Source organism: Syngnathoides biaculeatus, chromosome 3 (genome assembly GCF_019802595.1).
Source record: "Syngnathoides biaculeatus isolate LvHL_M chromosome 3, ASM1980259v1, whole genome shotgun sequence".
Lineage (NCBI taxonomy): Eukaryota > Metazoa > Chordata > Actinopteri > Syngnathiformes > Syngnathidae > Syngnathoides > Syngnathoides biaculeatus.
The window spans coordinates 37479409-37498536 of NC_084642.1; the positions used below are offsets into that span (position 1 = coordinate 37479409).

General features: G+C 42.8%; 1 protein-coding gene across 1 annotated transcript in view; it reads left to right on the top strand.

Annotated features, from left to right (window-relative positions):
* The first annotated feature begins 1342 nt into the window (after positions 1–1342).
* LOC133498606 (multiple epidermal growth factor-like domains protein 11) overlaps positions 1343–19128 on the top strand; it is a 217556-nt gene continuing 199770 nt past the window's right edge. The window contains exon 1 of the mRNA XM_061815677.1: positions 1343–1357. Within this exon, the coding sequence (XP_061671661.1) occupies positions 1349–1357 (9 nt within the window). The 5' untranslated portion in view covers positions 1343–1348. The remainder of the gene's footprint in view (positions 1358–19128) is intronic.

A 19128-nucleotide genomic window follows, 5' to 3' on the forward strand; every position in this document is an offset into this window, starting at 1 on the left:
CGCCACGGGGAGAACTTACTCCATCCTCTCCACACAGGCGGGTTCAGGATTTGAACCCCAGCCCTCAGAACTGTGAGACAGATGTTACCGGCCTCAGACCTAGGGGAATCTCAGTCAGCACAAGCAAAGACAGGCATTAGGCACTGTGGATCTGTGAAATGTGAACTGTGAGGAACAAATTAGTCCATGTGTCTGCTAGTAGAGTTTTTATTAACTGCGGATCATCAAAAATATTCATATATATAATAAAGTTCCAAATACTAATCCTTATGTAGATGTCTGTGTGTTCAAAGTTAATAATACAAAGTGTCTTAAAAAACAATAATACATTTCCTAAATCAAAACTGAGTGAATTTGTATCATTTGTCATGAGAGCCAACACAATATATGAAAGTAACGCCAACACTATGTTCTCATTTGCAAATGGATGTCACTGTGCTTGAACATACACATTTGCGCACCAAGTGCGTTCTCTGCTGTAACACAATGGAAAACTAGTGGCGTCTGCCTTTACTCAACTCACTGAAACAACAAAACTACTTATCTCAATCACATCGCGACCACAGAAAATGTCAATGATATAACTAATGGTTCAATCAACAATCATTTTAACATTTTATAGAAACAGAGTTATTACTTGTAGAAGACAAATTAGTCCGTGTGTCTTGTTCTGCCGGTAGTTTTTATTAACTGCGCATGTGCAGAAACTAACTCTTCCTCGTACTCCAATTCACAGGGAGCGGCGCGGGAATGCCATCTACTAACTACTTAGTCAAATAACAAAAATCACAATGAAGTGTCAGTCACAGTCAGAAAGTACTTATCTTAAAAAAATGTGTGTGTGTGTATGGGGGATGGGGGTCTGTTTATTATAAACCTTTGATTAGAGGCGGTTTCCCAACTCTCTACACTCTCCCCTGCTTTAAGAGATGCCTCGGGACATCTAGAACTAAGATAACAATAAGCAGTCAGTCAAGTAATGGTCTGGAAAAGTCATCTGTCCTAATTGTATAGTGTCTTGCACATTCATTCGGAGGGTAGTCAAAGTTTGTCAAGTCAATTGGTGTCTGCCAAATCCTGTACTGGTGCAAATCAACTGCTATGTGTCTAACATGTCCATAAAGTTGGTCTGGGGAAATAGTAGATATCGGGCAGAATTGGTTGAGGAGTAATGGGATAAGGCACATACGTGAACATGGAGTTAGCTCTCGGTCCCCAGGGCTGGTAAGATGGTTGACCAAATAGTTCATATGTGAATCTTTCTCTGGGCTTCACAGTTCTGGTGGACTTCTTTGTGGGCTCTCCACCTTCTGGTCCTGCTACTGGTTCAGCCATCTCCTCTGGTATCATGAGACAGGTATCATCCTCATGTTCTTCCATCACAGGTTGTTCCTGAGCATTTTGAACAGGTGGTGACTCAGCTAGTGTTTGTTCTGGCACAACAGATGGAAGTCTTTCTTCCTGATGATGCACATAATCTGGTTCTGGTGCTTGTCTTCAAGGTTGGAATTCTTGTGCTCCAACTCTGAGATTACTGTGTGTATCAGGTTGAGGCTCCTGATGCCCGAGTGTCCTTCTGTATACAGGCAACTGTTGAATGTTGTAGAAATATCATTCCTCTTCAGAAGTATCTTCAGAATCCTGATCAGCTGCTTCTCTGCTGTTTGTTTGTCTATCTCTGTTTTTATTAACTGCGCATGTGCAGAAGCTTACTCTTCCACGTACTTTAATTCAGAGGGAGCAGCGCAGGAGTGCCATCTAACAACTCCTTATCCAAATAACTAAAATCACAATGAAGTGGCAGCCTCACTCCTGTAACCTCGCTTCATTTCACAATACTTTCCTTTGCAAACAGCCAACAGCTCTATGTCCAACTTGTCCACAAATGAAACAGTGAGGGAAATTCTTAATGTTCTTCTGCACACAGTCTGGACATCTGCCTCTGTTTTCAGTTGGCATCTGTGGTCTGTGAGGGTTGGGAGGAGGGGAGAGTCACATTCGTCACACGTTCTTGGGGTTTGACAACGTGGGCCAAGTGTTCGGCCATTGAGGTCACTTGTGCAGTCAATTCAAGAATAACGGTTTGGTTAGATTGTAATTCAAAGTCAATGTTGGTCTGTTTAGTCTGGCCAGTCTGTTTGGTCTGGTCAGTTTGGTCAGTCTCAGCTACATTTACAGACACTGATCACGTTTTACTCACTGTACTGAAGCATTTCAACCGCTCATTCTCCTCACTAGTTGACTTGCTGATCTGTTCTAGGAGAAGGTCATCATTAACCTGCAAGTCTGAGAGGAAAGGTTTCAAATCACACCTTACATGGTTATTTTTCTCATTTGATCCTTGGTAAAGTGTGTGTAGGAATATACCTTGGACAAGCCTTTTGTCATAACAAAAATTTGCACCAAGTTGCTGTGACTAAAAAATAACCCACTGTTTTAGACCCATGATTCGGTAAAAGAATTTCTGCTGACCTTTTTTGTCTTGCTGTCTGGCCGTGCTAAGCTCCTGAAAGAGCTCAGAGCTGGTTTTGTCTCTAACGTGGGAGTGGAGAAACCTTTTCAATTCAATCATGGTAAGGTCATATTTACTAGTCAACATTTCCCTAAATGTACCAGGCTTAGTTTTTTTCAGAATAGTCCAAATAACCTCTGACTCATTAAACTCTTCTAGTATCCATTGGTCCATCTGCTTACAAAGGCTACTGTATGACATTTCAGAACCGATGTCAGAAATCTGACCACCATAAATTTTGAACTCTCTGAGTGGAAACAAACTCGCTACATCAGTGAATTTTACTCCCTGTTCACCAACACTGGAAGACAGGCTTGCCCAGCCAGAAAGGGCACCCCTGACACTCTTGGTGATGATTCTGGCTGGTGCATTAGTGTTTCTGTTTGCTGGTTGAGGTCTGATGTCGCTTTCCCTGGGTAGATATTGCAGGTGGCTGTCCATAGTTTCTGGAATGGAAGTGCTCCGTTGACAGGTTCTGGTGTCATCTGCCTGGAGGGGAGCAACATTGCTCACGCATCCCTGGTCAGCTCCTCCTATGACGTCTTTTCCATCTGGGGCGTTTTGAAGTTGATCGAGCATGTCGACGAGGTGAAGGATTTGAGACATGCCTTCATCTTCCATGCCTCTCAACTGCTCACTCTTGAAGATATCAACAATAAAATCAAACCGTTCTGGTTCGCTCAGGGCTGCCAGGCTCTCAGCATCTATTCCTGATCCATCAATCACACTGGCAACAGGTTGTAGCCATGTTTATACTCAATCCAGGGAGTGTCTTTTTGATCTTGAAGACCAGCATTCTTTGTAGAGTTCTGGCAGCATCTTGAGCCCCTGTGGTCTTTACTCTCTGGATAACCCACAGCACTCCGGCCTTCCCTGAAGCTTTGAGCACAGGTTTTCTCTGCACCAATTCCCACTCTCCTCACTAGATAACACTGGTGAATCCTGGACGAGCCCCCAGTTTTTACCAGGGTCAGACCTAGGGGAATCTGAATCGGCACAAGCGATACACAGGCGGTAGGCACTATGGATCTGTGAACTGTGAATGGTAAGGAACACCCAAATTAGTCAGTGTGTCTTATTTTGCCACTGGAGTTTTCATTAACTGCGTATCATCAAAAATATTCATACATAGGTCAATGTGAGTCAGTGACCTGTTTGTTTGACATATAAGTGGCTTGTCTATTGAATGTAGAAGGCAATAAACAGTCCAAATCTTACACTTGGACCACCTAATCAGATATGTGTGTGTTTGTAATGTAAGTAGTTACACATTTTTCAAGTATCTGATACCTTCATGGTTGGCACCACTCAACTCAGCTGACGAGAACAGGTCATTTCCTGGCTTTAAAAGAGCCAGTCTCTGCTGCTTCCAAGCACAATAAATAGAGTCTATAAAGCATACATGTGTTTTATTTAGTTTTTCTTCAACAATACTTAGCTATATGTATCATTTATAATGTAACTATGGGGGGAATGGTGAAGCTTGGCGTGACAATCTTCAAAATGTGTCCAAGCGATGAACACTGAATGCAGGTTCATTTCAAGTGAATGGAAGCTGAGACAGATCCTAACTTCAAAATATCCCTCTTTCTGTTTTTTTTTTTCTCCCACATCCTCTTTCAGCTCACATTCCCTATCAGTGGGCCAACAAGCCAATGCTTGCATATATCTGTTGTCACAATGATAATTAGATCCCACATTGAAGGGTCCAAACACAACATTGTTATGAACGCTTGGCAGCCACAAGATACCAGGCAGAAGACTTTGTGATATCGCCAAGGACCATTCAGAGTAAAGCTGTTTTCCATATTTAAATAAAGAATGACAGCGATACAACAAGAGCAAATTTTCTTTACATGTTGAATATTAATGAAATAATCCCGCCGTCTCAATTGCCATGTCTAAAAGACCAACTACAATGGCTTGAAGGGCATCCTGGGTATTTTCAACCTATGCTACGTTGCAAACCTAATAAAAGGAATTACAAAATTATGAGAAAAAAATGGTGGCGTGGGACCTTTAATGATGGACACACTCTTAATTAATATTTAGATGAACGTAGATGTTTTCAAAATGCATTCATTTATGTTGTTTGTAGGTGTGTTTATTTTACTGATTTCTATATTTCAATTACTTTAGGCTCAGATTAATGGGGTACATCAACTATGGGATCAGTCACATTGGCAGATGTCTGATACATATCGGATTTGTTGCCACATTTTGAAGAGACCTGATTCCAGTCTGAAGATATCAATTTCCATGTTTTCTTGTCTTTATGCTTCTCTGATTTGATCTGTGCCACGTGTGAGCAAAAAAATGGAATTGGGCAAGGAGCTGTAACAAGCACCTTTCAATTGACCTGTCAAAAGTGAGTTTTCCCTAGCTTTTCCTGTTTTGCTTTTCTATGTGGAAGATAAGCGATATGGAGGGGTTGTAGTAGACCTACAGTAGTAGAGGGCCCATAGCTCAGTGGTTAGAGCATTGGTTTGGTAAACCAGGGGTCGTGAGTTCGTATCTCACTGGGGCTTCTACGTTTGCGTCAGAAAGGGCATCCGGTGTAAAAACTGTGCCAAACAAATATGAGTGTTCATCTGAGATGTTACACTGGTGATCCCAAACAGGGACAAGCCAAAAGAAACTTGTAGTAGACATAAGGGTTTGAAGTTGACTTGCAAATCTTCCAGCTTCTACGACGGTATCGAAGGTGTATCAAAGGCAGGATGGCAGCTGTCCGATAAGTGATGGGGGAAAGTCAGGATTTTTGTTTAAAGCAGTTGAAGTAAGTATTGTATACATGACACCAGAGAGTAGATTAGATGGTGGCATCCATCTGGTTAATGTTTTACAAAAAGCTGAGTAGCTATGTATGTACTTTACACACAGAAAGGGTAAGGTCCAGCTTTAGTGTAAAAACATCAGCGAGGTCTCAGTCTCTTTATCATAGACTCTCCATTTCCCCTCTGCTCAGGCTTATCTGTTCACCAGTTTCTATATTAATCAGAGAGCATGTAGTACTTTTTTTTTCTCTCTCAAAAACAGCTGCTTCCTGCAACCTAAACTACAAATGCGTGTGTTGTGTTGAGTATTTTTGGTCAACCAAAGCAATCAAACTGCAGCCTGTCAGTTATAGAGTGTACTAAAACTTACAATAATGCAACATAAAGTCAGCAAGAGCTGCAGGTTATGAGTTGTTGACATTGTAAGCGATATGGAGGGGTTTTCACGATTACATTGCATTAATACATCCATTGTCTATACAACTTATCATGTTCAGAATTGGGGGAAGCAAGAGACTCTTTCCGAGACTTTAGGGAGAATGCAATCTACATACTTGTCTGGACTGATTGCCACCCAATCATAGAGCAGCCTTAGAGACACAAGTCTTCACATTCACATTTCCATCATCACTGAGTGAGCTGAATGAATGTGGAACCCACCCACGTTTACTTGCATCCTTCTGTTGCACCGAAACTGTAGAATTCCCACTCACCTCCCGTCCTGTGTTTTTAAAACTTAGTGTCAATCTTTGTCAACCGTGGGCCTCTGAAGCTCTTCGAGATTCTTTGATTAAGGGCTACATAAATAAACTGACTTGATTTGAGATAGGTTTAACTGCAGAAACACACTGCATGAATACGTAATAACTGCAAAATTTATGACTATGAAGATGTTACTTTAAGCTCATTTTTTATTCCTACAGCACAATGAAATGTTGAAGTTTTACACACTTCCACATATCCAGCAAAGGCAATTATACACAATAATGCAAATACACTTTTGGATATATACAGTCGTTTATCAGATCACATGATTGTAAAGGGACAATCCGAAGGAATTACTCCTATCTAGCATTGAAATTGTGTATTACAGCCAAACCAATTCATATGCTCTCGACGGTGTTATTTTTCATTTTGCCATTTTTTTTTCATACCTGTTGTGTTTGGTTTCGCTTTCGGTCGCTTGTTTCCGGGATCTTGTTTTTTCGGTCATGAAGGACTGATACAAGGTCAGCAACACTGCAGACACTACACCGATTTGCCTGTCAATCTCACATTACATTCTTCTCTCACTCCTGAACAAGATCCCAACATACTTGAACTCCTCCACTTTGGGTAGGATTTCATCCCGGAACTGGAGAGGGCCAGTCACCCTTTTCCGACTGAGGACCATAGTCTCAGCTTTGGAGTTGCTGTTTCTCATCCGCTTTACCCTTGGCTGAGAACTGCTCCAGAGAGAGTTGGAGATACTGGCTGAGATGAAGCCAACAGAACCATATCACATGCAGATAACAGAGATGCAATATTGAGGCCACCAAACCGAAACCCCTCTATGCCTCGACTGGTCCTAGAAATTCTGTCCATAAAAGTTATGAACGGAATCGATGACAAAGGCCAACCTGGGCAGAGTCCAACACTCTAAGGCAAAGAGTCCGACTTACTGCCGGCAATGCGGACCAAACTCTGACACAGATCATGCAGGGACCGAACAGCCCAAATAGTTAGAAGACAGCCTCCGGTCCCCATTCTTAAAAATCCAGAGGCACTGTCCCTGATGTTCTCGTTATGTTGCAGAGGTGTGTCAACCAGGACAGTCCCACAACAGTCAGATCCTCCTGGTCAATTCAGAACTTCGGGTGAATCTCATCCACTCCTGGGGCCTCGCTTCATAATAGCTGGGATAGACTCCAGAAATCCCACGACCCTTGTGAGAATAAGTGGCTTGAAAAATGGATAGATGGACTGTCACTCGTGCTTCTGCATTTTGAAGTAACTTTTAACTACACTCGTGTGTGTCACTCATGCGCCATCATTTGTCCCAGAGGTCCTTGCAGGTATTTCATCACTTTTCCCAAAGAGGCTGTGTTCCATTAATTGCATTTCAAACTAGCAAACTTCAACTTTTCTTTTGAAATTACTCTGACCAGCAAGTTTTCAAACTTTTGGCTGGTGTCTTGGCCTGGCCACCACTGGAGGTCTTTGATGACTGGAAGTCCACATTTCTTGGGGAAATGTTTATGAGTTTAAAGTCTGGGTAAGATAAATTGGGCATCCTTGTGACAGTGTGTCCTAGTAGAGGAGAAAGAGGGACTTTAGAACTATCAGAGGTTGGAGCATCTGGTTGAAGATGTGTCCATTACACGGTCATGTGTGTGTTTATTTTTATTCTCTGTTCTCTTTATTTTCCTATTATGCTTTTAAGTTGTTATAATTCGGCTCTTTGTGACACTGTTTCCTTTCATACTTTTAAGTCCTTATGATGTGACGCGGTTTCCTCTAATGCTCTTGGGTCCGTGTGATGCACACTCTTTTTGTCTTTTGTGACGCGGAAGTCTGAAATGTTTGAAGGATTACCTATTTAAGGACGAGAATGACGGACAACGAGGCTTTTTCGTACGACCTCAACTCTGCTCTGGGAAACTACGCTGCTTGGAACACTAACTACACGGATGCCTGCTGCCTTTGGTTTTTGGACTAGCTGGAACTTTCGCTAACTTGGAAGGGTCAAACATTTGCTTGTCTGGGAACACTCGTTCAACATTGGTGACTATTTGCCATTGTGAATCAACTACTCTATTCTTGAACACCTATTTTGTGTTAGCTATTTTCTCGTGCTTGTGTTGTGTTGATGTGTGTGAGATTACATAGTCAGAAATGCAATACATTGTACCTTGTGGCATTTCGCCGGTTTGCACAAATGTGACTTTAGTCTAAATTCAAACGTAACAAAATTTGGAGCTCATCCGGGATCAAATTCATTTGACATTCGAGACATCTGTTTAAAAACGTTTCTTAATTTTTTTGGCATATTTGCAACTTAAACTGTGAAGCCAGCAAAATGGAATTTAATCTTGAGCACTTCATTAGGTTCCCTACCCAAGAATCAGTCTGTAATTTGCGCAAGTCCGATTTCTTGAAACTTTCTAGTTATTTCTGACTTGATGCCAAACCTGCTATGAGGAAATTCCAAATTTTGAAAATTGTTCTGAATCATTACGTTGATGAGATCATTTTTATTCCTGATGCGTTAGCCTTGGTTTAGGAACCTTCAGACATTTTGCAATTAAAGAAACTGGAATTACAACTCCAGATTGAAAAAGAGAGAAGAAGTAAAGAAGAGATTGAATTTCAGAAACTTGAAAGGTCCTTTGATTCAGTTAGTACTTCTTTTGAAATTACATGGTATGCCAAAATGGTCCCTACTTTTAATGAAAAATAAGTTGATAAATACTTCCTCTACTTTGAGAAAGTTGCTGAAAACCTCAAGTGGGCGAAAGAGTCATGGACTATGCTCTTGCAAATCGTCTTAAAGAGAAAAGCTCAGAATGTATATGTTGCCCTTTCTGTCGAGCAAATTTCTGACTATGATTTTGTCAAAAAGACTATACTGGAAGCTTATAAGTTAGTGCCCGAAGCTTATCGACAGAAATTTAGAAGTACTCAAAAAAGGGGACAATGAGAGCTTTGGAGAGTTTCCTAGGGAAAAGGAAACTTTGTTGGATTGGTGGTGCAGTTCAAAGAGGGTTTCGAATTGGCAGAGTTTGAGGCAGTTAGTTTTGATGAAGGAGTTTAAGCAGTGTGTTCATTCTGATCTCAGGACTTATTTGGATGAACAGAATGTTAAAACATTACATGATGGAGCGGTGTAAGCAGATAATTATTTTTGGACTCACGAGAGTTTTTTCAGTCTCCTGGTAATTCCCTGTTTTTTAGCCAAAAGACTCTTTCTCATACAGAGTCAAGTGATGATAAGGCAGGTTCAAATTCAAATTCTCAGGTTCAAGAACCTGTCTGTGCCAATTGTAAGAAGCCTGGTCACTTGATTTCTGTTTGCAAAAAGCTCAAATACAAACATTAATCCACTATTTCCCCAAATACCTGTGCATATATTGCACCTCACCCTTCCTTGTCAGATGGTTCTGAGGAGAGTTTTGGTTCTGAGAAGGAACTTTCAGATTCTGAAGTTCTGGTGAAGTTTTTGCCTTTTATTCACAATGGTTCGGTTTCACTTCCATCCATCCATTTTCTTTACCGCTTATCCTCACAAGGGTCATGGGGCGTACTGGAGCCTAGCTGTCAACAGGCAGGAGGCGGGATAATCCCCTGAACTGGTTGCCAGCCAATTGCAGGGCACATCGAGACAAACAGCCGCACTCACAATCACTCCTGGGGCCAATTTAGAGTGTCCAATTAATGTTACATGTTTTTGGGATGTGGGAGGAAACCGAAGTGCCCAAAGGAAACCCAGAGAACCCATCGAGAACATACAAACTCCACACAGGCGGGGCCGCGATCGAACCCAGGTCCTCAGAAGTGTGAGTCCAACGGTTAACCACCTTATCTACTGTGCCGCTCAGTTTCAATTGTGGGAGATAATTCTACCCCAAGGCCCGTTACACTGGACCTCTGCAATCTCTGATTGTGAAGGATGTTTTGCGTTTTTTTTTGCAGAGTCTTCAGCCAATTCAGATGTTATTATTAAGGGTATAAGTGGCTGTTCTCTTGCTCCTATGCATATTGTGAATTTGACTTCAGATTTGGTTTGTGACACCATCGAGGTTGGTGACCCAGGTCCGGGTGTTGATTTGTTGATCGACAACGATGGGTGCTGATCCTATTGTAACCGTTTCTCCGGAGTGTTCGCCCGATACAGAGTAATTAGAGTATGATGTTCCGGGTATTTTTTCATGTTATGCAGTGACTCATTCAATGTCAAAAGATATTTCTTTGCCTTCCATTTGTGAACTACCAGACACATCCATGGTTCATTCTTTAGCCTCAGTGGCTGATGACTGATCTTTAAACTCCTCAGGTCCTACTGATAAGTCTGAAAATATGTTAAAGAACAAACAAGACAGTTCTATTGCATCAACACCCTCCTCCCCAGTTACTGATCGTACAGTTGATGCAAACATCAATGAGAATGTTGATGACGTTGTTAGTGATGTCAAGTTTGATGATGTGAGTGATAATGCTTCACCAAAGTTGTGCAATTCTGATGTGTTAGCTCACCTTGATGAAAAATTGACACATTTGTTAGCTGACCAGAAAGCTGAAATGTCAAAATTGGTTTTTGAGTTTTCTCACCTGTTTCCAGATGTGCCTGGCCGCACATGCCTAGTTAGTCATGATATAGATGTGAGTGATGCTGTGCCCGTGAAACACCCATATCGAATGAATCCTGTGAAGAGTGAGATTCTGTGGAAGGAGGTCCAGTACATGCTGGACAATGAACTTGAACCCAGTGACAGTCTGTGGAGTTCACCTAATGTCCTTGTGCCTAAGAGTGGTGGTGGTGGTTGGCGCTGCTGCGCTAACATGAAAACTGTCAATGCACTGTAATGAACTGATTCCTACCCTCTGCCAAGAGTGTATGATTGCATTGATCACATCGCTCAAGCTATGTACGTGAGTAAGTTTGACCTTCTGAAGGGCTTCTGGCAGGTGCCGCTCATGAACACTACTAAGATGATTGTGGCATTCGCTACACCCGACAGACTGTATCAGTACAAAGTTATGCCGTTCGGCTTGAAGAATGCCCCAGCAACGTTCCAACGGCTCGTCAACAACGTGACATCGGGTCTGGAAGGTGTCCAAGCCTACATGAATGATGTCATCGTTTGCGCCATGGAAGAGGATTCAGGAGTTCTTCGAGAGACTGTCGGCAGGGAAACTGACTGTCCATCTTGCAAAGTGCAAGTTTGGAAAGGCCCAGGTTGAATTCTTGGGGCATGTTGTAAGGCACGGCCAGTACAACCACTTGGTGCTTATGGAGGCTATTCCACACACTGATGCGCACTCCAAAGTTGTGTTTGATGTTTGATACTTCTGTTGTATTTTTCCTGTGTCTTCGTTTCTGTAGTTTCTGTTTTAACATGTTTTAAGTGTTACTTGGTTATGTTGCAACTGAAAGTTTCTCTGTAACTTTCTTTTCCTTAAGGGGGAAACGGTTACGTGAGTGTGTATTTTTATTCTTTGTTGTCTTTATTTTCCCATTATGCTTGTAAGTTGTTATAATGCGGTTCTTCGTGACACTGTTTCCTTTCATACTTTTAAGTCCTTATGATGTGACGCGGTTTCCTCTAATGCTCTTGGGTCCGCGTGACGCAAACTCCTTGTGTCCTTTGTGACGTGGAAGTCTGAAATGCTTCAAGGATTACCTATATAAGGACGAGGAAGACGGACAACAAGGCTTCTTCTTACAACCTCACCACTGCTCTGGGAAACTACGCTGCTTGGAACACTAACCACACGGATGCCTGCTGCCTTTTGTTTTTGGACCGGCTGGAACTTTCGCTAACTTGGAATACCTGTCGGGATGAACATTTTCTTGTTTGGGAACACTCATTCAGCAATGGTGAGGGAGACACTGTAGCTCAGTGGTTAGATCACTGGTTTGGTAAACCAGGGGTTGTGGGCTCGTATCCCACTGGGGGCTCCACTCCCTGAGACGGGTTGCGTCAGGAAGGGCATCTCGTGTAAAAATTGTGCCAAACATATATATGCGTTCATCTGAGATAACACACTATGGTGACCCCAAGAGGGACAAGCCAAAAGAAACACATTCAACAATGGTGACTATTTGCCATTGTGCCTCCACTACTTTTTTTCTTGAATGCCTATTTTGTGTTAGCTATTTCTCATGCTTGTGTTGTGTTGATGTGTGTGAGATCAAATTGTCAGAAACGCATTTTGTTGTTTTGAACAAAGGGAATGTTAGTCTAAATTCACACGTAACACATGTATATACATAAATAATTTTACATTTGAGATTAGGTGAGTAATGGATATCCATGTCATGAGAACAATAAGTCCCAAGCCTTGAACAATGAGTTCCTGCAAGTTACCGTCATGGAATACAGATACAGTAATCCTCTGCTAATAGGCTCCAGCACTCTCTTGTGAGGATATGCATCTTAGAAAATGGATGGATAGATATTTCTCCGTACAATATTTATGTGCTAACCGTTGCTCCCACTCTCTCAATATATTACCCTATTTTCCAGATGACAAGCTGCTCCTTTTTTATGGCACTGTGAACCCTGCAGCATATTTAACAATGCATATATATATATATATATATATATATATATATATATATATATATATATATATATATATTATAATTTTTTTTGTCACTAGCGGCTATATGTCTAAAGGTACAATAAAAAGAGAAATGGTTAAAACATGGCCGTTCCCTATAATACACTCAGGTTTGCGGATGCACAGATGCCTCCAATGTGTAGAAGAAGACTTTACTTTCAGCCCAAATAGAAGACGAAGACTCTACTTCAAGCACGTATAAAAGAAAAAGAAGAAGAAGAAGAAGCTAACGTGTAGCCAGCGTAGAAGCAGACAGTGATATCCATCAATCCATTATCCAAGCCGCTTATTCTCACAAGGGTCATGGGAAAGCTGGAGCCTATCCCAGGTAGCTTCGGCCAAAAGGCGGACTACACCCTGAACTGTCACCAGTCAGTCGCATGCAGATATCAACACCATCACTGAGCAGAAATTGATCCCACACTGCCCAAACCAAAGGCAGGCATGTGTACCACTAATTAATTTAAAATTTTTCACAAAAACTGTCCGCATGCTGAGGTCTGCCAATGAATCTTAAAAGTATGGAATATTGTGAAAGAATCAACCAGCATCAATGGATTTTGAAAGGCTGGATGGCAATATAAGGAAAAGAGCACAAATTCAGCAGTAACTCGAGATGAAAATGACATTGAGAGCGACAGAGAGACCGAAATGGTGCGTGACAGAGACTTCTTCAACTTCAATACTGAAGATTACGACTTCAGTGGTTTGAGTGAACAGGATGAATAAAAATAATGATTTTTCTCTTATTTTTGAGCCACTGCCGTGTCACATCACTGTTTGGAAACAAGGTATGAAAGTAAACATTTAATCGCCTTTTTTGTGTGAATATCTAATTTCACAACGTGCCGGTACATTCGGTATATATTTGCTGTGCATGGTCCGGCAGGGGTAGTGTATGGAGAAAAAACAAAGGTGACATGTGGTGGGCGCTATTTAACCAGTCTGCTCTGTCATCTGGAAAATACAGTGTGTGTTTCGGCATGCCACGCTAGCAGATTTTTTAGGAGAATATATATAATATGAACCTTTCACGATAAACGATAGCATTGTTGTGGCTTTTTCTTATGCCGCTGGTTTTATTACCTTTACAATTGCATATTAGAACTTCATAAAGAATTGTACACATCTTGGTGGGACGATGGCTCAACTGTAAAGCGTTGGCCTCACAGTTCTGATGTCCCGGGTTCAATCCTGGACCCGCCTGTGTGGAGTTTGCATGTTCTCCCCATGGCTGCATGGGTTTTCTCTGGGCACTCCGGCTTCCTCCCACATCCCAAAAACATGCAACATTAATTGGACTCTCTAAATTGCCCCTAGGCGTGATTGTGAGTGTGACTGTTTGTCTTGATGTGCGCTGTGATTGACTGGCAACCAGTTCAGGGTTTACCCCGCCTCCTGCCCGTTGGCAGCTGGGATAGGGTTCAACATTCCCCGCGACCCTTGTGAGGACGAGCGGTTAAGAAAATGGATGGATGTACACATCTTACAAATTTTGCCCTGGTAATCAAACACATTAGCAAAACTGTGTAATGTTCTCACATTCACTAAATAAAAGTAGGCCTGCCTTTTGAAATAGGAGTTAGTAAATAAAAATGAAAACAATAACCGACCCTATTCTTCCTCTAATTGGCTACCACCAAGACACAACTTACACTTGTAGTGGAGATTGATTACCTGAAGCATTTCACCCATACACATACATAAGGATCTAAATATTTTGTTGTTCTTGGAGGAGCAGTTTTGCAAATCATGTCTTCATTCGAGGATCAACTTTCAAATTGTGAGGAGCAATTTTTTTGCAGATTTATCACACAGGGACCCAAAGTAAGGTCTTTATGAAATCATAAAATTCTGACCATATAATGGTAGGTAGTTGCATGTAATTAGGTCTGCAGCTAATAAATATTTTAGTCCACAAGAATGGTACTGAAAATCCTTTCAAACAATCAATTATTTGGATAAGCTATATATTTTTGGTTGCTTAAAGAACAAATTTGAACACGAAAGGGAAAATAACACCTTTCACTTGAATATCGCATGACTAATTGTTCCTGTCCATTTTCCAAGTAGCTTATCCTCACAAGGGTCTAAGAAGTGCTGGAACCTATCCCAGCTAACTTTGGATGAAAGGCGGACAACACCCTGAACGTTCGGTGCTGGGGTCCACCCACTGTCCACTGTGGTCTTGTAGGACCGCCTCTGGTGCAACAGTATCTGCCAGACTCGCTACCAGGTCCTCCTGGGGCGTCTAATTAACACTAATTCAAAAGGTACCACCGACCCTGAAAACACAGCATGAAACAAGGTTGGTTGGTAGCCATGCACAACAGACCCATGGATCCAGGAGGAAGGGAATTGTGCGAGATCTCAACCCAACCCAGCTTCTGGCTCCAGGTGTGTGGTTCCTGTGAGGCAAGTCAACGGAGCCCGGTTTCCAGGTCCTGGTTCACCCGCTCTGTCTGCCCATTTGTCTCAGGATGGAACCCGGAAGACAAATTGACCATAGCACCTATGAGAGAACAAAATTCTTTCCAAAAATGGGAAATGGGGCCCTCTATCTGATACTATACTTGACATATATCATATGTTCGGCAGTCTGTTTTGGTGAGGGAAGTTTGGGTAACACAATGAAATATGCCATTTTGGAGCATTGTCTATGGCTGTGAAAACTGTGGTATTACCCAGTGAGACTGGTTGTCTGGTCACGAAGTCTAGAGCGATATCAGACCAGGGCTGTTGTGGTATGGGTAGGAGTCGCAATTCCCCCGACAGATGGTGGCGAGAGGGCTTTTTGGCCGCACACACCTGACACACACTGACGTAATCCCTCATGTCTCTTTTCGCGTTGGGCCACAAAAAGCGCTGCTCGACATCTGACTCAGTCTTAGATATGCCCAGGTGACACACTGTCCTGTTCTTATGTGCTCAATGAATAATCCTGCCCCTCAAGGGCGGGGCCACTTAATGCTCACCTGGCCTGCCTCGCAATAAGTCTCTTAGCTGTCTTGAGGTATTCCAGGTTATTATAATCCGTCCAAACTATGAATAGCACCCTCCAGCCAGTGTCTCCACTCTCCAAATGCCACCCTGACAGCAAGTAATTCTCGGTCCCCGATGTCATAATTTCTCTCTGTAGAGGTGAGCTTCTTCGAAAAAAAGGTGCAAGGATGTAACTTGCCATCCTTGGGGGCACCTCTGAGATATTATACCCCCAATACCTGCATCAGATGTGTCTACCGCCACAACAAATTGGAGTTTAGGGTCTGTGTGAAAGAATTTATTACTATTTTAGTTATTGTTCGAATTGTTTTATCATGCATTTTTTTTGTTAGTTAGCTCTAAATTGTTCTCCCAATGAGCTGCGTGCCAGACTTAAAGTGTGACCCAGCGACACCTGGGAAGCGATGCTTCCCTGTCGACCTCAAGCAGATACTCCGGTACACTGGGAAGCGATGTCTCCATTGTGATCTCAGCGCGTTTCGCTGCTGACCTTAAGCATATACTCCTCAACACGGGGAGGCAATGTTCCCCTTCCACCACATGCGGATACTCCCAAACACCATAAACATGTCTTTAAAGTGGGGGTGACATCCCTATAAACATTCTAAAATAGATATTGTAATGAAAAATACATATAACAGGATTCACTTCAATGTCTATATCTAAAAAAAAAAATGAGGGGAGAGCGCGTCATCCAAGCACAAAGTTGCGCAATTGAGTGTCCCTCGATATCCAAATGGTCGCCATATTAGTTGCGTCATCTGCCCTTGACATCATCGTCACTTGCTTCAGGTACAACCTCTTTGGTTGAGCCTTTCAGATGCATCTTCAACCAATGACAGTTTGATGATACATAGCTTTTTTAAAGTGGGGGTGACATCCCTATAAACATTCTAAAATAGATATTGTAATGAAAAATACATATAACAGGATTCACTTCAATGTCTATACGAAAAAAAAAGTGAGCGGAGAGCGCGTCATCCATGCACAAAGTTGCGCAATTGAGTGTCCCTCGACATCCAAGTGTTCGCCATATTTGTCGCGTTATCTGTCCTTGACGTCATCGTCACTTCCGCCATTGAAAACATGCAGTGCCTGCTACTATGGAAGCCGAACGACAGAGATATTTGGATTTTTCCAACGCCCCTTCTGACACGGAAGCTCTTTTCGAAAAGGACAACACCACACAACCGAGTGAAGTTACCGGGCCAATATTACACTATTGTTTCGAGCCATCAGGGCAATATTACACTATTGTTTCGAGCCATATTCAGATGACATGCCATCACGTCCAAACCGCATCCCGTCCGATCCACTTCCGCGGCTGCGATGAGCCATCGCGGCTCATCGCAGCTGACCGGTGTGGCTTTTGACGGAGCCGAGCGGTGCTGCTTTGTGTTCACAGTCGAGCCGGCGCACTTCATGCTCGCACGCGACTGAGTAACGCATTCTCGGCTGGGTTCTTCAGAGCCGCCCCCGTCGCAAAGCCCGACGCGCAGCCTTTGCGGAAGATGTGACCGCCGAATGCAGCGCCTCAGCCTGTGTGGCTGAATTTCGGCCGCCGTGCTATATAAGGAGGGGGTGGAGCCGAGCTATGTTGTAGGCTGAGTGAGACATTGTTGGCTGGGCGACGCGCACATCGACACATTTCATACGCGGATCTTTTCTTATGTTATGAGAGAGACCGATTACGTGGTCCGCCCCAAACTATTATTTTTTTTAGTAGCTGTATGCGCACATCAACACATTTCATACACAGATCTTTTGCTACGTTATGAGAGTGACCAATTCCGTGGTCCGCCCCAAACTATTTTTTTTAGTAGCTGTATGCACACCTACCTGTTATTTGGAATCCACGAAGCTCTCGTCCTCTGCACCCGTGCAATCCATTTTTCACAACGAACAGGGTCTCTTTCAAACTTATGAAGGGTAATTCCATTCTCCTGAGTTTTCAAGCAATGTCCAGCAATGCAATGAGCCGGCATTTTGGCTAACACGAAGGAACAACGATCTACCTTCGCGGAGGTAAAACTAGTGGAAACAAACGAGTCCACGAGGGGACGCCACTGTTCTTTACATCACTTCCTGCTTCTTCTCGACAACAAATTCCTGGGAGGATTTTCATGGCGGGAGTTACAAAAAGCTGTTTACGTCAAAATCATGTTTTGTGGTGAAAAAACCCATGGGACCATATTGGCTGTGAGTTTTTCATTAATAATATACCGAAAATCATCTGTTTGACGACACTTGAGCTTTAAGCAATGCCCTGTTTTCTCTTGTGGGTTCATCAGGACACTGTCCAACCTTGAAGAAAAATATACCTTAATGTTTATGTTGGGGTGGGTGTAGCCATATGCACTGTGTAACCATGTAACCTGAGAAAGCAATAAAAAGAGGAACAACAGTTTGGCTGACTCGGAACCTGGTTTGGTGGTGCAGCTGGTCACCCAAACCCGTTTTCCTCATGAGCCAACTAAAGACATCTTCATTGTCCCTAATTAACAGCATATTCAGTGCAGCGGTTGGGTGTCGAACCTGACAGTCTGGAAGGGTGAGAATGTGGGCAGAGGTAAAGGCCGATAAGAGTTTTCTGAATGCTGCCCAATAGGACCCATATGAATGGTCGGCGTGGTGAGGTGAGCTCATCCAACGGACCAGCTATAGTGTTAAGATTCCTTATGAATTTCCGAACTCCAGGAACTGTTGAACGTCCTTGCGTGAAATAGAGTTAGGCCAATTGACAATGCCCTCAATTTTATTGGGGTCCATATGGATCTCAGCTACCACAAATCCCTGGAGTGCCCGAAAGCCTGGTGGAATTTGTATTTGTCGACCATTAAGGGGAAATTCAGTGGTTGCATTAACAGTGTATCCAATAGGTCATATAATATGTACTGTATTTTGACAATGTGATGCTAATTACAGGCGGCGAAGGCCGGCAGCCTCTGCCACCTGAAAGTTCGGCTCGCGGCCCACCGCCGGAGCTCTCTCGTCAGTTTCCGCGTCATTCCCGTCCAAAGAACCATCCGCCGCTGCCGGCCCGGAGCTCCCAGGGGCCTTATTTTATGCACTTTTGTCGCACATAGGCCTCCGAGTAGTCAGACTCCGTGTCATTCCGCCCAAAGAACCATCCGAATAGTCAACACAAATTACAGCCATAGGTTAAAATCTGTATGAAAGTATTCCTCCGTCTTCCCGATCAACTGATACTGCTATTTCTTCATCATATGAAGATAATCCGAGAGATCAGCAGTGGACATAATGGTGTCCCATGTAATCGAACGTTTGGAACAGCACAGTACACGTCACATATACCCCCGTACATCATACAAGAATATGGCAGTGCCCCTGAATTTTCGTAATTGTCGACAAAAATCTTCTCAAAACACTATTAAATGAGAGAGGATTTAGCATCACATTGTCAAAATAGGGTAGATATTACATGACCTATTGGATACAGTGTTCATGCAAAGCACTGGATTTCTTTTAACATACAGGCCATCCTGCAGCAGC